At 41.3% G+C, this 18,425-nt stretch overlaps 1 protein-coding gene across 1 annotated transcript in view; it reads left to right on the top strand.

The window, feature by feature from the left end:
• LOC117217562 (hydrocephalus-inducing protein) overlaps window positions 1-18,425 on the top strand; it is a 71,545-nt gene that overhangs the window by 39,833 nt on the left and 13,287 nt on the right. Inside the window, exons 36-56 of the mRNA XM_076524274.1 lie at window positions 721-868; window positions 1,153-1,271; window positions 2,567-2,641; window positions 3,750-3,867; window positions 4,830-5,257; window positions 6,380-6,477; window positions 6,622-6,679; window positions 7,780-7,890; window positions 7,978-8,220; window positions 8,282-8,502; window positions 8,785-8,905; window positions 8,975-9,111; window positions 10,567-10,827; window positions 11,110-11,410; window positions 12,927-13,248; window positions 13,718-14,008; window positions 14,074-14,318; window positions 14,882-15,232; window positions 16,001-16,292; window positions 16,375-16,594; window positions 17,631-17,858. Coding sequence (XP_076380389.1) covers window positions 721-868; window positions 1,153-1,271; window positions 2,567-2,641; window positions 3,750-3,867; window positions 4,830-5,257; window positions 6,380-6,477; window positions 6,622-6,679; window positions 7,780-7,890; window positions 7,978-8,220; window positions 8,282-8,502; window positions 8,785-8,905; window positions 8,975-9,111; window positions 10,567-10,827; window positions 11,110-11,410; window positions 12,927-13,248; window positions 13,718-14,008; window positions 14,074-14,318; window positions 14,882-15,232; window positions 16,001-16,292; window positions 16,375-16,594; window positions 17,631-17,858 — 4,388 coding nt within the window. The remainder of the gene's footprint in view (window positions 1-720; window positions 869-1,152; window positions 1,272-2,566; window positions 2,642-3,749; window positions 3,868-4,829; window positions 5,258-6,379; window positions 6,478-6,621; window positions 6,680-7,779; window positions 7,891-7,977; window positions 8,221-8,281; window positions 8,503-8,784; window positions 8,906-8,974; window positions 9,112-10,566; window positions 10,828-11,109; window positions 11,411-12,926; window positions 13,249-13,717; window positions 14,009-14,073; window positions 14,319-14,881; window positions 15,233-16,000; window positions 16,293-16,374; window positions 16,595-17,630; window positions 17,859-18,425) is intronic.

The following is an 18,425-nucleotide window of genomic DNA, read 5'->3' as shown; positions in this document are numbered from 1 at the left end:
GAGAGACGATCTTGCCAGCGCTAGGCAGTCGAGCCAATTAGCGGAACTGGGCTTCGACCGCTCGTTGGCTCAGCGAGCTCGCCTAGCGCGAGGCGGCCGAGCCAATGAGCGGAACTGTGCTGCGTGCGCTCATTGGCTGCGCCGCCTCGCGCCAACTGAGCTCGCTTCTCATTGGTCACCGTTTTCCGTTAATAACTCGTGAACGATGCCTCGGAGAACATTATTGTAAAGGAAAAAGTTACTTCAAATGACCTCAGGAACCCTCCAATTCCGGATTATTTACATTTATGGGGCACTCTGTATACATGACCATCCTATTAAAATTCTTCTTGGATCTTCCAGTTCATATTTTCATCTCGCAGTATTTGTAAAAATTTGCCACTTCGTATAATTCAATGTATTCATATCAGATGATAAGTTCATCGTATTCAATTTTGTTATTTCATTTTATTTTCTTTCTAATGTAAACATTGTATTGAATAATCGCGAAAGTTAATTACACCCGGCGACACAAACCAAAGACGTAGCAATTGGAAATCCCACGGTAACCGGTTCCGCTCCCGCTCCTATTTCCAGCAAGAAAATCATCGAAAGTTTCATTATTCTGGATAAATAGCAGGAACTAAGATAGATAGAGAGGCGGGGTTGGTGCGGAGGGTTCAGACAACCGTGAAACGATCCGACATTAATTCCTTAGTGGAGCGTGTCACTGTTTCGCAGGGCGCTGGTGGCCGTGTCCCGAGATCAAAGACGCCCATGGGAAAAGGAAAGGAAAAGTCGACGGAGCCTCCTCGGCACACGGGCAATAAGAGGTCCGCGAGCTCGAAGCGGAGCGGGGCGGCGAGGAGCAGGGGCAGCTCCAGACGCGGTAAGATTCGCCCGTGGAAATGGTCGGGACGAATGGAATTGAAGAAGCAAAACGTCGGCGTCGGCGTCGCCTGACGGAGGAAATGTCGCGAGTCAATTTGAACCGGGCCAGAGTAATTCGTGACCCGTGATATTTGAAGATTCGATTAAATTACGGCGAATTAGACGGCGGCCGCCGGCCATTACGGGCGAAATATTCTAAATAATTTCAGGCCGCGCGAGCAGAGCGCCGTTCGCAGGAAATTGGGGACCGAACGAATTGGGATCGAACGATTAATGTTGCAGGACTGGAGAAAGTTCCGAAGGGAATCAGAGGGATCGCCGAGGCCATGAATCGATATCAGTCGGACCTCTCGGCGATACTCGACGTGATTCGTCATTGGGATCCTGAGAAGAAAGCTGTAGTCAGTAATATTTAAACAGCAATTCTTAATACAATTTTTAACGTCATTTTTAATATTTTATCTAATGTTTAAACAGCTTCTTTTCTGACGAATAATACTCGTCGAGAGCAACTATCTAGTTGAATTAAATTAAATAAGTGTCGGTATAATAAGATTGGAAAATAAAACAGTCATTTTGAGTACTCAATTTAATTCTACAGGGTGTCCTTTTTATCTTTAAATCGAGGATATCTCAGAAACTACGAGAGATAGCGAAGAAATGTTTCGACGAAAGTAGTTTAGTATAAAATAAAGCATAACGTGATATAAACAGTTTTCTTGTAGGCGAAAGAATGACAGGAATTTCAAGGTTGCGTTTATGTTTTTTTAATAGAATGCTGTATTTTTCTGTACACTGTATTACAGTACAATTTGATACGAATCCAATGGGCTGCGATCGAAGCCATTTCTGTCAGTAGAAATTTAGAAAGTCGTCGTTAAATCAAGCCATCATGCGCGAGTACGCCTCTGATTAGTCGCAGTATGCGCAATTAGCGATTGGATGCATGTTTATAAACGTTCGGATACCGTTGAACAATGAAAGAAGAAATCATTTATACTAATCCACGCTCGGCTGTGCGCGCGCGTGTGCTTTGAAATTAATCGTTGTTTCCGCCGTCGTTGTAAATACAAATCCGCAGTCGCGATCACTAATCACGCAGAATGTATACGCAGAGGTATACGGCACACGATGGCTCGATTAAACGACGATTTTCCACGTTTCTGTTGACAGAAATGATTCATTGCGCCTCGTTGGATTCGTATTCAATTGTAATATAATACAGCGAGACCCGTGTGTTTTCACGCGGTCTTTTTATGCGATTTTTTTGCAATTTTTTCGCGGTCCCTATCTACCGCGGAAAAATAAGTTTGACTGTGTTCGTATACCGCATAAAAAAGTCGCACGAAAGAAATCGCATAAAAAGGTCGCATAAAAAAGACTGCACAAACACAGGTTTGACTGTACAGTGTACAGTGAATACAAAAATAAAAGACATTCTATTTAAAAAAAAAAAGCACCGTGAAATCTCCGCCATTTTTTAACCAACAATAAACCTGTTTATATCACGTTATGCCCCCTTGCATATCAAACAACTCTTGTCAAAACATTTATTCGCTATCTCTCGTAGTTTATAAGATATTCTCAATTCCAAGACGAGTCGGACACCCTGTATATATTATAACACAGCCACGTTATACACCTTTCAAAGAGATCGCAATAACCAACTGGTTAAATTATTTGTTTCTTCGTTCAGGATTCATTTCCCACGACGAAATCTAAAGCGTCGAAAAGCGACAAGACCAAGGATCTGGCATCGAATGAAGATCATGTGAGAACAGTAGATAATTAGAACATCGAAATTTTCACGATATGATGTTCGGGTCGTTTGTGAAACCGCGACACGCGTAGACAATTTTTTATTGCGTGCTCATTTTTGTATGCCTCGCCGTGCGTGAAAAAGTAGATGCATACATTTTACGCTAATGAAATATTTCGGGACGCTGCACGAATCCACATAGTTTTATCTGAATCAGCGAGTGTGAATTCGTGCTGTTCTCTCGTGGTGAAATTAGAAGATTTTCCTATAAGTATACACAGTAATTTCTTTTAGAAATGTTGGAGTCGGAATCGAAACACGCAAATCCGAGAATACTAAGTCGTGTAAAGACACGATTTTTCGAGTCTTGCGGCTCGTTTTTATCGAAACTCAGGCAATCGGTAAAAAAATGGCAGTGGCAAGCATGCTGGTGTACATTAATACGAATACATAGACGTAGCAATCAATTACATGGACGCAGGAATAGCACAGGGAAATTCACAGCAACCCGAAACTTGGCATTTCCGAGAGAAATTACTGTACATGCGACGATTTAAATAAATGCCGCGGTTGCGCAGTTCAATTGTTTTACGATTTAATAAACATCTGTTAACACGTTCAACGCCAACAATCAACGATTAAAAAAAGATCCCTCAAAGTCATAGCAATTTAATTAATTATACCGAAACTAGAAAGTTAAAATTTATCACAATGAATGACATTGGAACTCAGTTGGAATTCGATGACATTGGAATTCAGTTTGTTCGAACATATTACAATGAAAATGAATTTTCCAAGTTGGTCTAAAATTAGAGTCACCCATGCGTGACCGACGCGGCGCTCAACGTGTTAAATACGCATCCACATACAGTAATGTCTCCCTAATTGACGCTCGGATTGTGCAGAAAAATGGACAATTTGGGAAGAGGAGATACGATTATTCGAGCCTTGCAGCTCGTTTTTATAGTCGTTGCCAATCGATAACCATAAAGAAACGAGCAGCAAGGCTCGAACAATCGTATCTCCTCTTCCAAAATCGTCCATTTTTCTGCACAATCCGAGCGTCAATTAGAGAGACATTACTGTATTTCTAACGCCTGCGCCGAATCGCCTTTTCTAGGAGAATCTGAACAAGTTTCACGTGTGGTACGTGAATGCCAGCGATCCTTGGCAAGGTTCGATGTACGACGCAGTGGTCGCACAAATGGCCAAAAATGATTTAGCAAAATCCGTGCTAGGTAAAGTGGCAGAACCATTCTTCTCGTCGTCGCAAAGATTCTCTCTTCCATTTCGTTCTACTTCCCCGCGATATGAATGATTGTGCACACTTCGAAGTATTATATTCGCCCGTCTTTCTCGATCTTTCTTTGTAAAGTATACGAGATTGTATTTATGCGATGGAAGTAACGATTCGATCTGTTTCGTAGAAGCCGAGCCAGAATCTCAACCCGACCTGGTCCCGAAAATGTTTACAGTTTTAACGTCCCGGAAAATTCAGGAACGAAGCAGACGTGTTCTCGGAGGTGTATATCCACATTTTTCTGTTACAGAAAGTTCAATCAATTCGATCAATCTCTCTGCAAAATAGGAGTCTTCTGTTTTCAGTTGCAAAAAATAGTATCGAAGTTAAACGAAACTGTATTTCAAATTTAACAATTTTAACAATTTAACAAATTTAACAATTTTAACAATTTAGCAATTTAACAATTTTAATAAATCAATGGGACTGTAAGGACATCTTTCAATTCTTCTAATGTTTCCTAATTATTCGGTTATTTCGCATGATCTGTCTTGTCATAAATGCACAAAATCCGCGGTCTAGTAATTATCAATCAATGCGTGCATGTTGCGATTTTATGACTAAAATGTATTCATAAGTAGACTGCAGATCTTCGCGTTCAATAAAAATTGTCTAACTTTTTGCAAGAAACAGAAATTCGGTATAAACACATTCTCAGAATAATATAACAATATTTTCATATAACAATATATAAATAATATACATATTATATATAATATAATATACGTACAACAAATATATATAATATATTATATATATAAAATACGAGCAATAAATATATATAATATATTATACATAATATATGTATAATATATATGTATAATAAATATATAAATATAACAATATCCATCAAATCTTCTATTTTCACTGTTTTCCATTTCATCGACTGTTGTTTCTCAGACGTTTACGAACTGGTCTCGTTGACACCGGCGCCGGCATTGACGCCGGCACCAGCGCCGGAAGTTCCTTCGCGTACCGAGTCGATCAGTGGCACTCGTAGGGCGAAAAAACGCCGTCAACTGGAGGAACGAAGATCGGTGAGCAAAGCGGAGGACCGATCCTTGGTCCCATCGACGATCGAGAGCAGGGACGCGATCGTCTCCGTCGCGGAGAGTGTCGTGGAGGAGCCTTTGAAGCCGCGATGGATCCTCCAACCGAACGAAATACAGAGGTTCAAGATCCGCTTCCAGCCGACGGAAATCGGCGACTATGACGAAGTGTACGCGATCACTATACCTGGCGGACGCAATGTCACTTATGAACTGAAGATCTCCGGTGTCGCGGATGTACCGACGCTTGACATGAGTCCGGAGGCGGTTTTTGACAAAGTAAAGTAGGAACGGTGAAAAAAAAGTAGGCTTAAACTGCGGATTTTTGTGCAAACTCGATATTTTCTGCATCGATCGAATAAATAAATAAATGAATAAAAGTTCATTTCTTGAGTCGACAGCTTCGGTGAATCGAAATGATTACAAGAGAGTATTCTGCAATTTTTTTCAAGTTTCCACTGTTGTGGATTTCATTTATTAATTAAAATTATCGCTAGGATATTCTGCGATTCTTTTTAAGATTCCACTGTCATTTATTTATCCATCTTTGCAAATGCACGAAATCTGCAGTCCAGTAATCAAATCTCTCATCTATATAATATATATATATAAAATCATCTATAATTAATATTTCACCGATACTGTTTTCATCGACTCGATATCAGCGACGCCGCATTTCACCGACAATGTTTTCATCGACTCGATTTCAGCGACACCGCAGTTCGCCGACATTGTTTATTGAAATTTCCGTTGCAATTGCCGACAAATGTTTACATCAACGAGAGTTGATGTATGATCGCTTAACACCATACGATGTTGTGTAGAGCATAATTTCTCGAACACGAATCCGAAAACCGAATTGCTCTATCGCTCCCAGTTTTCAAAAAAGCACGAGTTTTTGCAAAAGCGTGCGAATCTGAGCAAAAATGAAGTATTTCACAGAAACTAAAATCATTAGAAATGTCATATTGGCCTAAATGATAGACGAAAGCCTCCTGAATACGTCAGTAACGATATTTACATTTATGCTTCTCAATAGCGTCAAAGATTTTTAAAAAATGCCAAAGTACAGTAAATTCTCCCTAATCGACTCTCAGCCTCGAAACAAAAATGGCGGCTCATTTTTGTAGTCGTTGACAATCGTTAACTATAAAAACGAGCCGCTAGACTCGAATAATCGTATCTCCTCTTCCCAAATTGTCCACTTTTGTGTACACCCCTGCACTATAGCAACGAGTGACGAAGCTTTCACACATAATTTACGAAATACTAATTTCATTAATTAAATGTCTTCGGTATTGTGGGGATTTTGGGGATCGATATTCGGCACTTAGCTGCGAGAGAGACCGTGGCGCAAGGGTTTAAAATGATTTCCTCTCGATAAATATTAATCTGCCCTAGGTGGAAGACACCGGTGACGTCCTCAATCTTCCCGCATACTTCCCGGACCGCGGCGTTTACGATTTCGGATCGATGCCGATCCTGCCGACCATCAAAAGGTTAGCGCGCGCCGATTACAAATCGGAAACGCCCCGATACGAAACTTCGCAGCGAGATCCGCGGCGCGAGAAGTTAGCCTAAGTGCTTCTCGTAGTTAACTTCGAGAACTCCGCGAGCTACATTTGCTTCTTATCTGCGAGCAGGCCGTACAGTCACGATGCCGAGCTCAAGTTCCGCAACATCTCGAGAGTGGAGGCGGAGGTGAGCTTCTCCCTCGCGAAAAACAACGACGAGTGTTTCGCGATCCAGCCCGAGAATCTGCTTATCGATGTGCGTTGCGAGGCTCCCCCTTAATTACCGTTCAAGCACTCCTGGCAGAAAGTGATCGCACGATCGTTCGTCTCTTTCAAACAGAATTAACCCGAAATAGTGTTTATATATATATATATATATATTTATATATAATATAATAATATTTATATTATTTATATTAATCATATATTATACTATATTATATATATAATAATTATTAATAATTATTATTATTTATTATATTATATTATTAATTTTATTATATATTATTAATTATTATTATAATTATTATTATTATATATATTTTATATACATGGATAGATAGAAAGATAGATAGGTAAATATATAAAATTCGAGTATAACATGTTCGATTTTAAATAGAATTAACTAATATATATGATATTAGTATAATAATATAACAATATAATAATATAATAATATATAATATTAATAATAATATAATATTAACCCTTTGCACTCGAGTAGTGATTCCGAGGCACCACTGAAATGGTTATATCACGTCGCGACATATCAAGTCGCACACCTATTCGCCGTAAAAAATAGTTCGTTCGGGCTGCCGCAATACATATTGCCTGTCAATTAAAAATTATTTCAGCCAGGAGTTGTCTTATTTCTGGAATATACAGGGTGTCCCAAAATGATAGTCCTTTTGGAAATCAGAGGTTCCTGAGGTCATTTAAAGTAACTTTTTCCTTAGCGTAAATGCAATCCGCTGCTTCGTTTACGAGTTATTAACGATAAACAGTAGCCAATGAGAGGCGAGCTCTGCTGGCGCTTGGCGGCCGAGCCAACGAGCGCAACTAGGCTTCGACCCTTGCGCCAGCCGAGCTCGCCCCTCATTGGTCAGTGTTTTTCGTTAATAACTCGAGAACGATGCCTCGGAGAAAATTTTTGTAAAGGAAAAAGTTACTTCGAATGACCTCAGGAACCTCTCATTTCCCGGAAGTACCATAATTTTGGAACACTCTTTATATATTCCAATATTCTTATAATAAAATATTCTTATTAAACTGTTACAATCCTCGTAGCCGGGAAATCAGGGGATCCTAACTTTGTCAGCCATTGGCGCGAGACTTGGCAGCAATTCTGTTAGCCTGCAGCTGTGCATAAAGAATAATCCAAAAGTGGAAGTTTTGCGAGTAACTATTACTCTAACGAAAACCAATCTAATCAAACGCTTTCACAGCTAAACATACATTCGTTTAATCCATTTTTCTATATTCCAGTTTTGCAGCGAGGGCGCGAAGCTGAATATAGAATTAGACAGGAAACAGATATCATTCGACAGCACGTTGCTCTATCGTCGAAGATTCGAGGATATAACGATTCGGAACAAGAACGGGATGAAGCTTCGCTGGTGTTTAGAGCCCGAGGAGCCCCTCGATCCTCAGATCACGTTCTCGCTTGATGGAGGGGATATCAAACCCTGGGACGAGCAAAAAATCCAGTTCTGCTACCATGGGACTACCGTAATGTCCTCCTCGAACACCATGAAAATGAGACGAGCTACATTAATGGCATATTTTATAGGTAGGCGTGATCCAGCCGCAGACAGTGACGTTCAAAGTATTCTTGTACGACGATCAAGATCCAGTTTTCACGGACGTGATCCGCCTGACTGGACAGACCTACGACGTCGCCGTTGACATAGATCACGCGAATCCGATACAACTGACGAGAACAAAGGTCAACGTGCCTGCCATCGGCTTGATCAGCATGAGAAATCGTGGAGAGTACGAAGTGCAGTTCCTGTGAGAAATCTTAAGCGAAATTCTTCTCCCTTACTAATGTCTCCCTTACTGACGCTCAGATTGTCCACTAAAATGGATAATTTGGGAAGAGGAGATACGATTATTCGAGCCTTGCGGCTCATTTCTATAAATGTGGACGATTTATAACTATAGCTATATAACACAAGGCTCGAATAATCGTATCTCCTCTTCCCAAATCGTCCATTTTTGTGGTCAATCTTGGCGTCAATTAGAGAGACATTACTGTATATCGATGACATTGCTAAAATAGAAATGTAACAGCATCACGCTAGAGGACAATGAAAAGCTGTCGAAACTGAACTTGCCTGTGAACTTGAAGAAGAGTCTCGATGTCCAACCTGTATCCGGTATTCTTCCACCCAACGTCGAACGAGCAGTAGAAGTTCGTATTTTCGAGACGTAATGTATATTAAAGTTCACATTTGATGAAACGAGTTTCTCGTTCAATTAGGTCGTCATTGTGCCAAAGAGTGAACTGAGTCTCCGGGATGCCCCGATATTAAAATGCCACTTGGTCGACAGTAATAAGGACACCGTCATAGTCGCTGAAATTCCTCTCACCGTCACTCTCGATGTTTACTACACTAGGTACGATATCGTTTGTTTCGCAAAATAGCGAATAGGTTATATTGTTTACTTTAGGGGCGTCGACTCCGATTTGCTTGATTCTGAAATATTTGTTATAGAAGACGAGATTCTGAACAACTTTTTCTATGTACTACTGTGATCAAAAAGTAAGGTGAATTTGTTTATAAAATGTAAATTCTTTATTTATTCTTCCAAATCAATTTCGTCCCCTTAAAAGTAATCCCCGTCCGATAAAACGCACTGTTTCCGACGCTCTTTCCAGTCCTCGAAACAGTCGGAATAGTCTTTTTCCGGTATAGCCTTCAAGACCTTCTTCGATTTGGTTTTTATCTCCTCAATCGTGTCAAAACGGCGTCCCCGCATTGGCTTTTTGAGTTTGCTGAATAACCAGAAGTCGCACAGAGCCAAATCAGGCGAATACGGTGGTTGCGGAACGATATGAGTCGAGTTTTTGGCAAAAAAGTCGCGAAGAACCAATGCAGTATGACATGGCACCAATCGAGACTTGACGCGTTTGAGACACAAAACATCCTTCAAAATGGTTTGGACTGAGCCAAATGATATTCCAACACTATCAGCGAGGTCTCTTATTGTCAATCGACGATTTTCAAGCACCAAATCTTCGATTTTTTGGACGTGGCCCTCGTCGGTAGACGTTGATGGTCGTCCAGAGCGCGGTTCGTCTTCAACGCGTTCTCGGCCCGCTTTGAACTCGTTGTACCACTTATAAACGTTTTTTTGTGCCATAGTTTGATCACCAAAGGCCTTCCGCAACATTTTCAACGTGTCCGCACAAGAATATTCGTTCCGCAAACAAAATTTGATGCAAGTTCTTTGCTCAACAAAATCACCCATTGTAAAAATCGAAAAATTCACTTTTGGTCGTTTACTAAAACACGTGTAACTCGGAGATAATTAAACCTTTTAACAAACAGACGCTTGGCAATTGTTATAGACAGTCCTACCAACCTAGGAAAAAAACAATTGCCTGCCTTCCTAATGTCCGGGAGTTTTAAATGACAATTTCACCTTACTTTTTGATCACAGTAGTACATATAACGCACCTAACCGCCGCAAATAATCTTAATTTCCGAAATACGGTAAATTCTCCCTAATTGACACTCAGTTTGTACGCGAGAATAGACAATTTGGGGAGAGGAGATCCGATTATTCGAGCCTCGCGGCTCGTTTTTATAGTTTGTCAACCGATTGTCAACAACAATGAATTCCCAAATTGTCTATTTTTTGTACAATCTGAGCGTTAATTAGAATTGAAATTCAATTAAAATTTGCAAAATTCTTCCGTGCTACTACATTGAATTCTACTTACGCGCGTGCGCATTAAAATTAAGAACCACGACCTGAGTTCTAGATCCTTCTGGGTCGAAATGGACCCGGGAATCGCTGTGCTGCGATGGTTAACATGATCAGTTCATCCTACGAATTTCTATGCAGATTTCGAGTCGATCCATTTCCCGCGATCGATTTTGGAACGATGGCAATTTGCACCCAGAAAACCATGTACCTCAACATAGAAAACACGGGAAAGTTTCCGTTACACTACACCATACAGCTGCCACAGAGGCATTTGTCTATGCTTTACCAAAGTCAAGTGACGAAAGAGGCTCCGCGCAAAAAAAGAAACCTGACGGCGAGGACCGCTGCGTCGAAGAGAAGCAAGAAATCCGTGAAGATCAAAGCAATCGACAACGCCTAGTAAATAATTGTGTTTGAGCTTGCGTAAAACTTATTCTGTGTTCGGAGACACACCGTTTGAGACGCTTAGCTGCTAAAATAAATAGAAATATATCCAAAAAATTGGTCTTCGCGGATTAGATTTTTAGACATCTTCGACATCATTTATGCATATGAAAATGTCTTTCGCAAAAATATTTATTGTTTTATTTGAATGAACCTAGAGAACAGAAATATATCGAATTATCTTTCTCGAAAGCTAACGTAAGACTGACATTGGAACGTATTTATTTTGTTGAAAAGCGAGCAACCAGAGCCAACGAAGCTGGTAGTGGGACCGATGACAATACACAAAACGGAAGGTGACGTTGACGTGAATCAAACGGACACGATCGTCGTCACCTGTCGCCCAGAATTCGTAGGCTCCCAGGACGAACAGATCGTGATCCAAGTACAGGACAGCGTACCTGAGGACAGCGACGGGAAAATCATTTCCTTGTCCGTTCAATCGTCCGTGCCGTGCATCGATTTCGAAGACGTCGACTCGATGTTCCAAGAGAATCATGTGGTAGATCGGATTCAGGACTTCGACTGCCCTAAAGAGGTATTTTTGATTCTCCTGACCGACTAGTATTCGAAAATCAATACGCAATAAGCGTCCTAGTACAGTAATTTCTCCCGGAAATGCCAAATATCGGGTTGCTGTGAATTTCCCTGTGCTAGTCCTACGCACATGTAATTTATTGTTATGTCGATATTAGGGTCCTTGGAGTTAAGTAAGAAAAACCGCGGAGGTACAAGGTACGTCACCGTCGAATCGTGGCATGTAGCCTCTGAATTTCCTTCAATTCTCCGAATTGCCTTCGAATCGTTGCATGTGGTCTCTGAATTGCCTTCAAATGTCCGAATTGCCTTCGAATTGCATTCAAATCGTGGAATCAGGCCTCGGAATTGCCGTCGAATTGCCTTCGAATCGTGTCATGTGACCTTCGAATTACCTTCTAATCGTGCCATGTGGCCTCCGAATTGCCTTCGGATCGTGTCATGTGCCATCGGAATTGTCTTCGAATCGTGTCATGTGACCTTCGATTTGCTTTCAAATCGTGGCATGTGGCCTCTGAATTGCCTTAAAAAATCTCGGGGTTGCCTTCGAATCTTGTCACGTGGCCTCCGAATTGCTTTCAAATCGTGGCATGTGGCCTCCGAATTACCTACGAATCGTGGCGTGTGGCCTCTGAATTGCCTTTAAAAATCTCGGAGTTGCCTTCGAAACTTGTCACGTTGCCTTCGAATTGTCTTCGAATCGTGTCATGTGGCCTCCGAATTACCTACGAATCGTGGCGTGTGGCCTCTGAATTGCCTTCAATTCTCCAAATTGCCTTCAATTCTCCGAATTGCCTTAAATTCTCCGAATTGCCTTCAAATCTCCGAATTGCCTTCGAATCGTGGCAAAAAAATTAAAAAAAAAGTTAAGACATCGTTTTTATTCTAACCTCTCTATGTATTCATATTAATATATGCCAGCATGCTGACCGCTGCCTTTTCTTTGCAAATTGCCCCGAGTTTCTACAAAAACGAGCCGCGTGGCTATCGCGACTTAGTATTCTCAGATCTGCCGGTTTCAATTCCGACCTCCGAACATTTCTGAGAGAAATTACTGCATCTAGTTGAAAATTTTCGTTTAAAGTTTCAATTTGAGCTAGATTCCCAACAGTCTAAAATTGTATATAGATTGGACCGCACACGGTATTCACGCGACAAGAAAAGTGCCTTTACTTCCGATACGTCTGCGTATCGACCACCCACGCGACCTGCTTCAAACTGTACAATCGAAACATAGTTCCAGCGGACGTGCAGGTGTTTTACAGTCAGGATTCCTTGACGCCGAAGACAGCCGCGCCCGACACCTTCTCCGTGGAGCCAATGATTGAACGAATTCCGCCAGCGAGCTACAAAACGTTCACCGTGACTTTCATGCCAGCCACGATAGAGGTTCGCCGAAATTATCCTTCAACCTATCGGTTGTGACGAACTCTAGCTCAAATAAAAAGAAAACCCAAAGTTGAATCATATATCTTCCGAAATTCTGGGACCATTCTTTCTTCGCTAAAAATTCGTAGACCTTCCGAGGATCATTGGAAATATCAGCGCTCCTGCCTTTGCATCTGGCAGAGGAGAAGATGTTGATCAATTTGGTGGGAGAGACCTGTGTAGCGCAAGTGAAGGTCATAGAGCCGTCGCACGGAGAACGCGAGGAAGCTACATTGAACTTCGGTCGCACATTGGTCAACGAAAGCAAGTATAAACATTTCGCGCTGGAGAACGTAGGATTCGTGAAAGCCAAAGTGATCGTGGAGGTCGACGAAAATCTGGGACTCTTCACCTTCGAAGCCAACGTTGACACGCAGCATTTCCTACAAATCTGGGGCGATAACTGCGACGGTAACACTCTCCTCTCTCTTGCGAGACCTCTGTTTTTACTTTATATAATTATAATGTAATATGATACAATACGATACGATACGATACGATACGATATAATATAATGTAATATAATATAGTATAATTATATTATTATATACTATTATATATTTATAATATAATATATAATACTTATAATATAATTATATATAAATATAGATATATAGATATATTATAGATTTTATATTATATGTAGATATAGATAGATTATATTATATCTATATATAATATAAATCTATAATAAATATATAGAGATATATTATATAAAAATATATTATAGATTTTATATTATATATAGATTATATATTTATTATAGATTTATATTATATATAGATTATATATTTATTATAGATTTATATTATATATAGATATATTATATAAATATATTGTAGATTTTATATTATATATATATATAACTCACACATATTAGAACCGAACGACAAATGCACCGTGGTCCTTTTGATGCCCGGGAACGTTGCCCGGTTCAAAGTCCGATTTTTGCCGGTCGACGTCGGGAAATATGTTGGAAAAATTCGCCTATTCATCGTTGACAATCCCTACGAGAATGTGGTAATCAATCTGGAGGCGGAAGCGTACGTGGAGCCGATCATTCTTGAGGGCCTGGAATTCGAAGATGACAAACTTACGCCGAAAAGGGAGTCCCAGGGCTTGATCGTTAAGGGACGGAGACTCCTCTCGAAACGGAGCACTAATCTATCTGGTAGATCATTTGTTAAATAACAAATAATATTGTATAAACTTTGTCTAACTTGAAGTGAATTTCAGAACGCGCGAGTGCAACGTTCGTGACGACGTTATCCTACGCCCTCAATTATGAACATTGTTTCGTCGGGAAGATGTATCGGAGGATGTTCAAGATCACCAATAAATCCGCTGACAAATGGTTCCGATTCCAATGGAACGCGCATCCGAATATCGTATTCGTGCCGTCTATTGGTCATATCAAGTGTCGGACGTTTAAAGAAACTATTGCTGCGTTTCTGGCAACGGAACCTATTACTCACTCGAAGGTAGGTGTTCGTATACCTTTCCTTCTTGTGTACACTTTCTTTCTTTTTTAATAAATTGTTTTACGTCCACCTATTCTATTCGCTCGACCGAACAAAATTGTCTCGCAATCCGAAAGTAGTGGATTCCTGAGATCATTTGAAGCAACTTTTCCCTTAGCGAAAATGCAATTCGCGGCTTCGTTTACGAGTTATTAACGAGAAACAGTGACCAATCAGAGGCGAGATCATTTGGCGCGAGACGGACGAGCCAATGGGCGGAACTGGGCTCCGTGCGCTCGTTGGCTGGGCCGCCGCGCGCCAACCGAGCTCCCCTCTTATTGGTCAGTGTTTTTCGTTAATAACTCGTAAACGAAGCCTCGGAGAAAATTTTCGCAAAGGAAAAAGTTGCTTCAAATCACCTCAGGAACCTCCCATTTTCGGATTGCGAGACATTTTCGGGACACCCTGTAGTTTAATATTGCACTACGAATATGTGAATGCATTTAAGCGATGACTGAAAGAGTCATTGACGACTGAAGCGGTCATTGAAAACTATTCTGCGGTTCTCTATTGACTGCCACCAGACTCGAATCGAGTGCATCGTAAACGAGATCAACGGTGCCAATCTGGAGACCGATGCAGCCTGGGACGACCGGCAGACAGAAGTGCACTGGGAGAGAATGCATCCTGACATCCTGGAGCAACCAAAGACCAATGAAGCCATAGCGAAGAAGATGGTGCGCCCAGTTCTGGAACCTGAAGTAGACATCGTGCCTGGCACCAGCAAGTGCATCGAACTGCTGCTTAGTGCAACAGTCGCATTCTCCCAGTATTCTTGTCCAGTCAAGAACATCTGCTTCAAGGACACGTTGATGTTCCAGGTCCAGCATCCTATCGCAAACTATCGTATTCTATCAGAATTGCTGTGCCCTTTGGTTTGTTTTCGAGCGTGATTAACTTTGTATCTATCGAATACGACGTATTAAATTTAACCCTTTACACTCCGCACCATCCCAGACGTTAGCTACCAGCTACTCGGCGCCATTTCGTCGCAAAAACGTGCACTTTTTTTTATGTTATATAATATACCTTTGAAACCAAGTAAGATATTGCAATGATATTCCATTTAATTGTAGACATTTGTTAATTTTAATTTGTAAACATCGAGGAACATATATTTGCAAAAGAGATCAACATTTTATTTCTTCTAATTTTCTACAGTGCGATAAATTTTAAAGCGTTCCAATATAATAAAGTTTACTTAATAAACTTAAGGTAAATAATAATAATTATAATATATATAAGGGAAAGTTTATTAAAGTTTCTTATAAATTTAAATTATTAAGTTTAGTTTATTATATATATATATATATATATATATATTATAAATAATAATAATAAACTTAAGTTAAAATAAACTAAACTTAATAAACTAGACTTAATAACTTAACTTTATAATAAACTTTAATAAACTTTCCCCTCCCTCAGAGGGGACATTCGAATAATATGCTAGAATCACGATGTCCCCCGAGAGGAGACAACGGTGTGCAAAGGGTTAATACGTGTTATTCGATAAATATACAATTAATTACGCCCGAAAACAAGCCATAGACACAAAAATCGATCTTCCCATAGCAGAACTGCACTACCCTGTCGCAAGGTTCGTAAAACGTTTCATCATCTTCGGCGTAATTCTATCGTAGACCAGAGTGTACACGTTCGTTCTGTCGAACCCGGGGTCAGTGAACACGCCGTACATCTGGAAGATATCCATGGACGAGCAATACCCGAGGAAGTATATGGAAGACGGTCCAAACGTGACCGTCAGGCCGAAGACAGCGGATAATTCTCGGCCGGTGACGAATTCGAGGTCGTTCCGTGGCATGTTCTCCGCAACAAGTGAACGGTTTAGCAGCAAGGGCTCCATCGGCCACGGGAATAGCAGAGGCGACGACAGAAATTTGGTCTCGCGGCGATGCACCGCCTCTCTATCCGGTAACGGCTTATGCAGCCCGCTAAAAGGGTTCGTGACTCGTCGAAGAAGCGCGCCGATCATCGATCGACTTCGGCGTTCCAGACACCATCGAGCTGAAAGTGCCCAGCGAAAGGCCGTCGGACCTTTTCAGCAGCTCGGCTTGTCTCTCGGAACGGACCACCGACAGCTGGTTAGAGGGCGACGATCTGCCCTTCGCGATCCACCCCGAAGAAGGATCCATTCCGCCCGGAGAGTCCGCAGAGTTCACCCTCAAGTTCTCCCCCATGGACGTGTTTTATTACAAGGCTTATCTTACGTGCAAGTACGCGATCGCGAGCAAATATTTGTCGCGCCTCGATGAACAATAGAAACTCGTTTCTCTTCGTCGTCGTCGGAGAAGCTCGATTTCGAAGGAAAAGCCGAATTTTTTCGGATTTTAGAATGTTTGTCCGCTCTGATCGCGGAAATTATGGGAATGATTCTTACGTAGCAGAATTCTGTAGACTCTCACGAATAGCACGGTGTAGTTTTTTGTTGCATTACGGACTTCGGATCGTGTTTAAAGAACGTTTTAAGAGAGAGAGCGAGACGCGTCCAGCGAGCCAATTTCTCGGACGTTTCTTAAATCATTTGATAGATTAAAAGTTTGCGGTGAAATTTCATTGTACGATATCGAAGAGCCGACCTTCTTCCTGTAGAAATTCTCGAAGAAGTTAAAAGATTCGTTTCCGATTGACAGAATGAAGTATTTCTGCGTAGAGTGGGCTATTGCCAGTGGTTCTCAACGCCGGCTCGTGTTTCGAATTCACGGCGATGCGACGCGATCGTTTTTAGAGAAACATTAAATACATTGGCGCAAAGTTTAATACGTTTATTATTTACTGCACTATGCGTTTTCATAATCGCTAAATATTTTGATTGAAAAAATGGAATATAGCGCAACCATGTGTAGGCATTATAGTGAAGCTTGACATTGACTCTATAGCACCGCATCCTTTACAGAACTATCTAATTTTCTTAATCGAAATCCAAATCTATTTCCCAATCATTTTCGACGGTTTTCGAAGGAACAACACCTAATCTATCATATGGTATAATTACATTTTGCCTTCAAATATGTCTAAACATTCGTAACCTTATTTAAAAAATGTGTCATATTTGGAGCGTCTACAGAATCGTCCTACGTAAACGTCGTTCGCATAACTTTCACGATTAAAGCAGTAAAAATTCGTAAAGTTCGAAGACTCGCTATGTCCCTGTGATACCTAACTCTCTCTAATTGCCAAAACCGTTTCGTGTTTCCCACGTGTTTGTGCAAACGGGGTGGCTCAGCGTCCGGCGTTCGTTACTTTCGCCAGAATAGAGAATCTCGACCCGGAGCTGCCGATGTTGACGATTCCGATCGTGGCGAGAAGTTTATTGCCGTATTGTCATTTCGACGTGGAAGAAAGCGACTACGTAACCAGCGGCAGACGGGATCCAAAGCGGCCCGGCCCGCTGGAATACGGGGCAGAAGATCCCACTTTGTGGCAGAATATCAGAGTAATCGAATTTAAAGTGGTCGGTGTCGGCGAGGCTCGCGTCAAGTAAGTGCGGCACGGGGAACTGCAACGCCCTCGGTTTTAACGAACTTCGCAACAAATTTCTACGGTCTAATTTGCATTCGCTGCGGAAACGCCGGAAATTCATTAGAACGGGCACCCGGGGCTTGTAGAATTTTTTCAGCAGCGATTCGGTTGCCTCGTCTCGTTCCTGTCCGCGTAGAAAAATATTGTGCTTCGCTCCCGGGTTCGCCGCGTCGAGCGATTCGAGCACTGTACGTTGCTGGAAAGAAGAGCGAAAGGCGTGCTAATTAGTTGTTAGTATTTAGACTGCGATTCTTCGCGTTCGTGACACCGATGAATAAGTCTAATCCTAACAATGCCACGATTATTAAAGGAAAGTTCCTGCCTCTTGCAACGAATTCAGGAAATGTCTGTTCTGCGCAAGGCTTAGCAGCCTAATTGTTGGAGACATCATTTTGATACAGGTGGAAGGGTGTCAATAAATGCGACACGTGAATAGACGTTGGAAAGTAGTAGAGCTGAGGAATCGTTCTTCCCGATCTTCAACAAGATTTTTAATATCTCGTTGGCAGAAATCATCCGGTTTCG

Source organism: Megalopta genalis, chromosome 8 (assembly GCF_051020955.1).
Source record: "Megalopta genalis isolate 19385.01 chromosome 8, iyMegGena1_principal, whole genome shotgun sequence".
Taxonomy (NCBI): Eukaryota; Metazoa; Arthropoda; class Insecta; order Hymenoptera; family Halictidae; genus Megalopta; species Megalopta genalis.
Note: the sequence above shows the minus strand (reverse complement) of the source record. Positions and strands in the feature narration are given on the sequence as shown.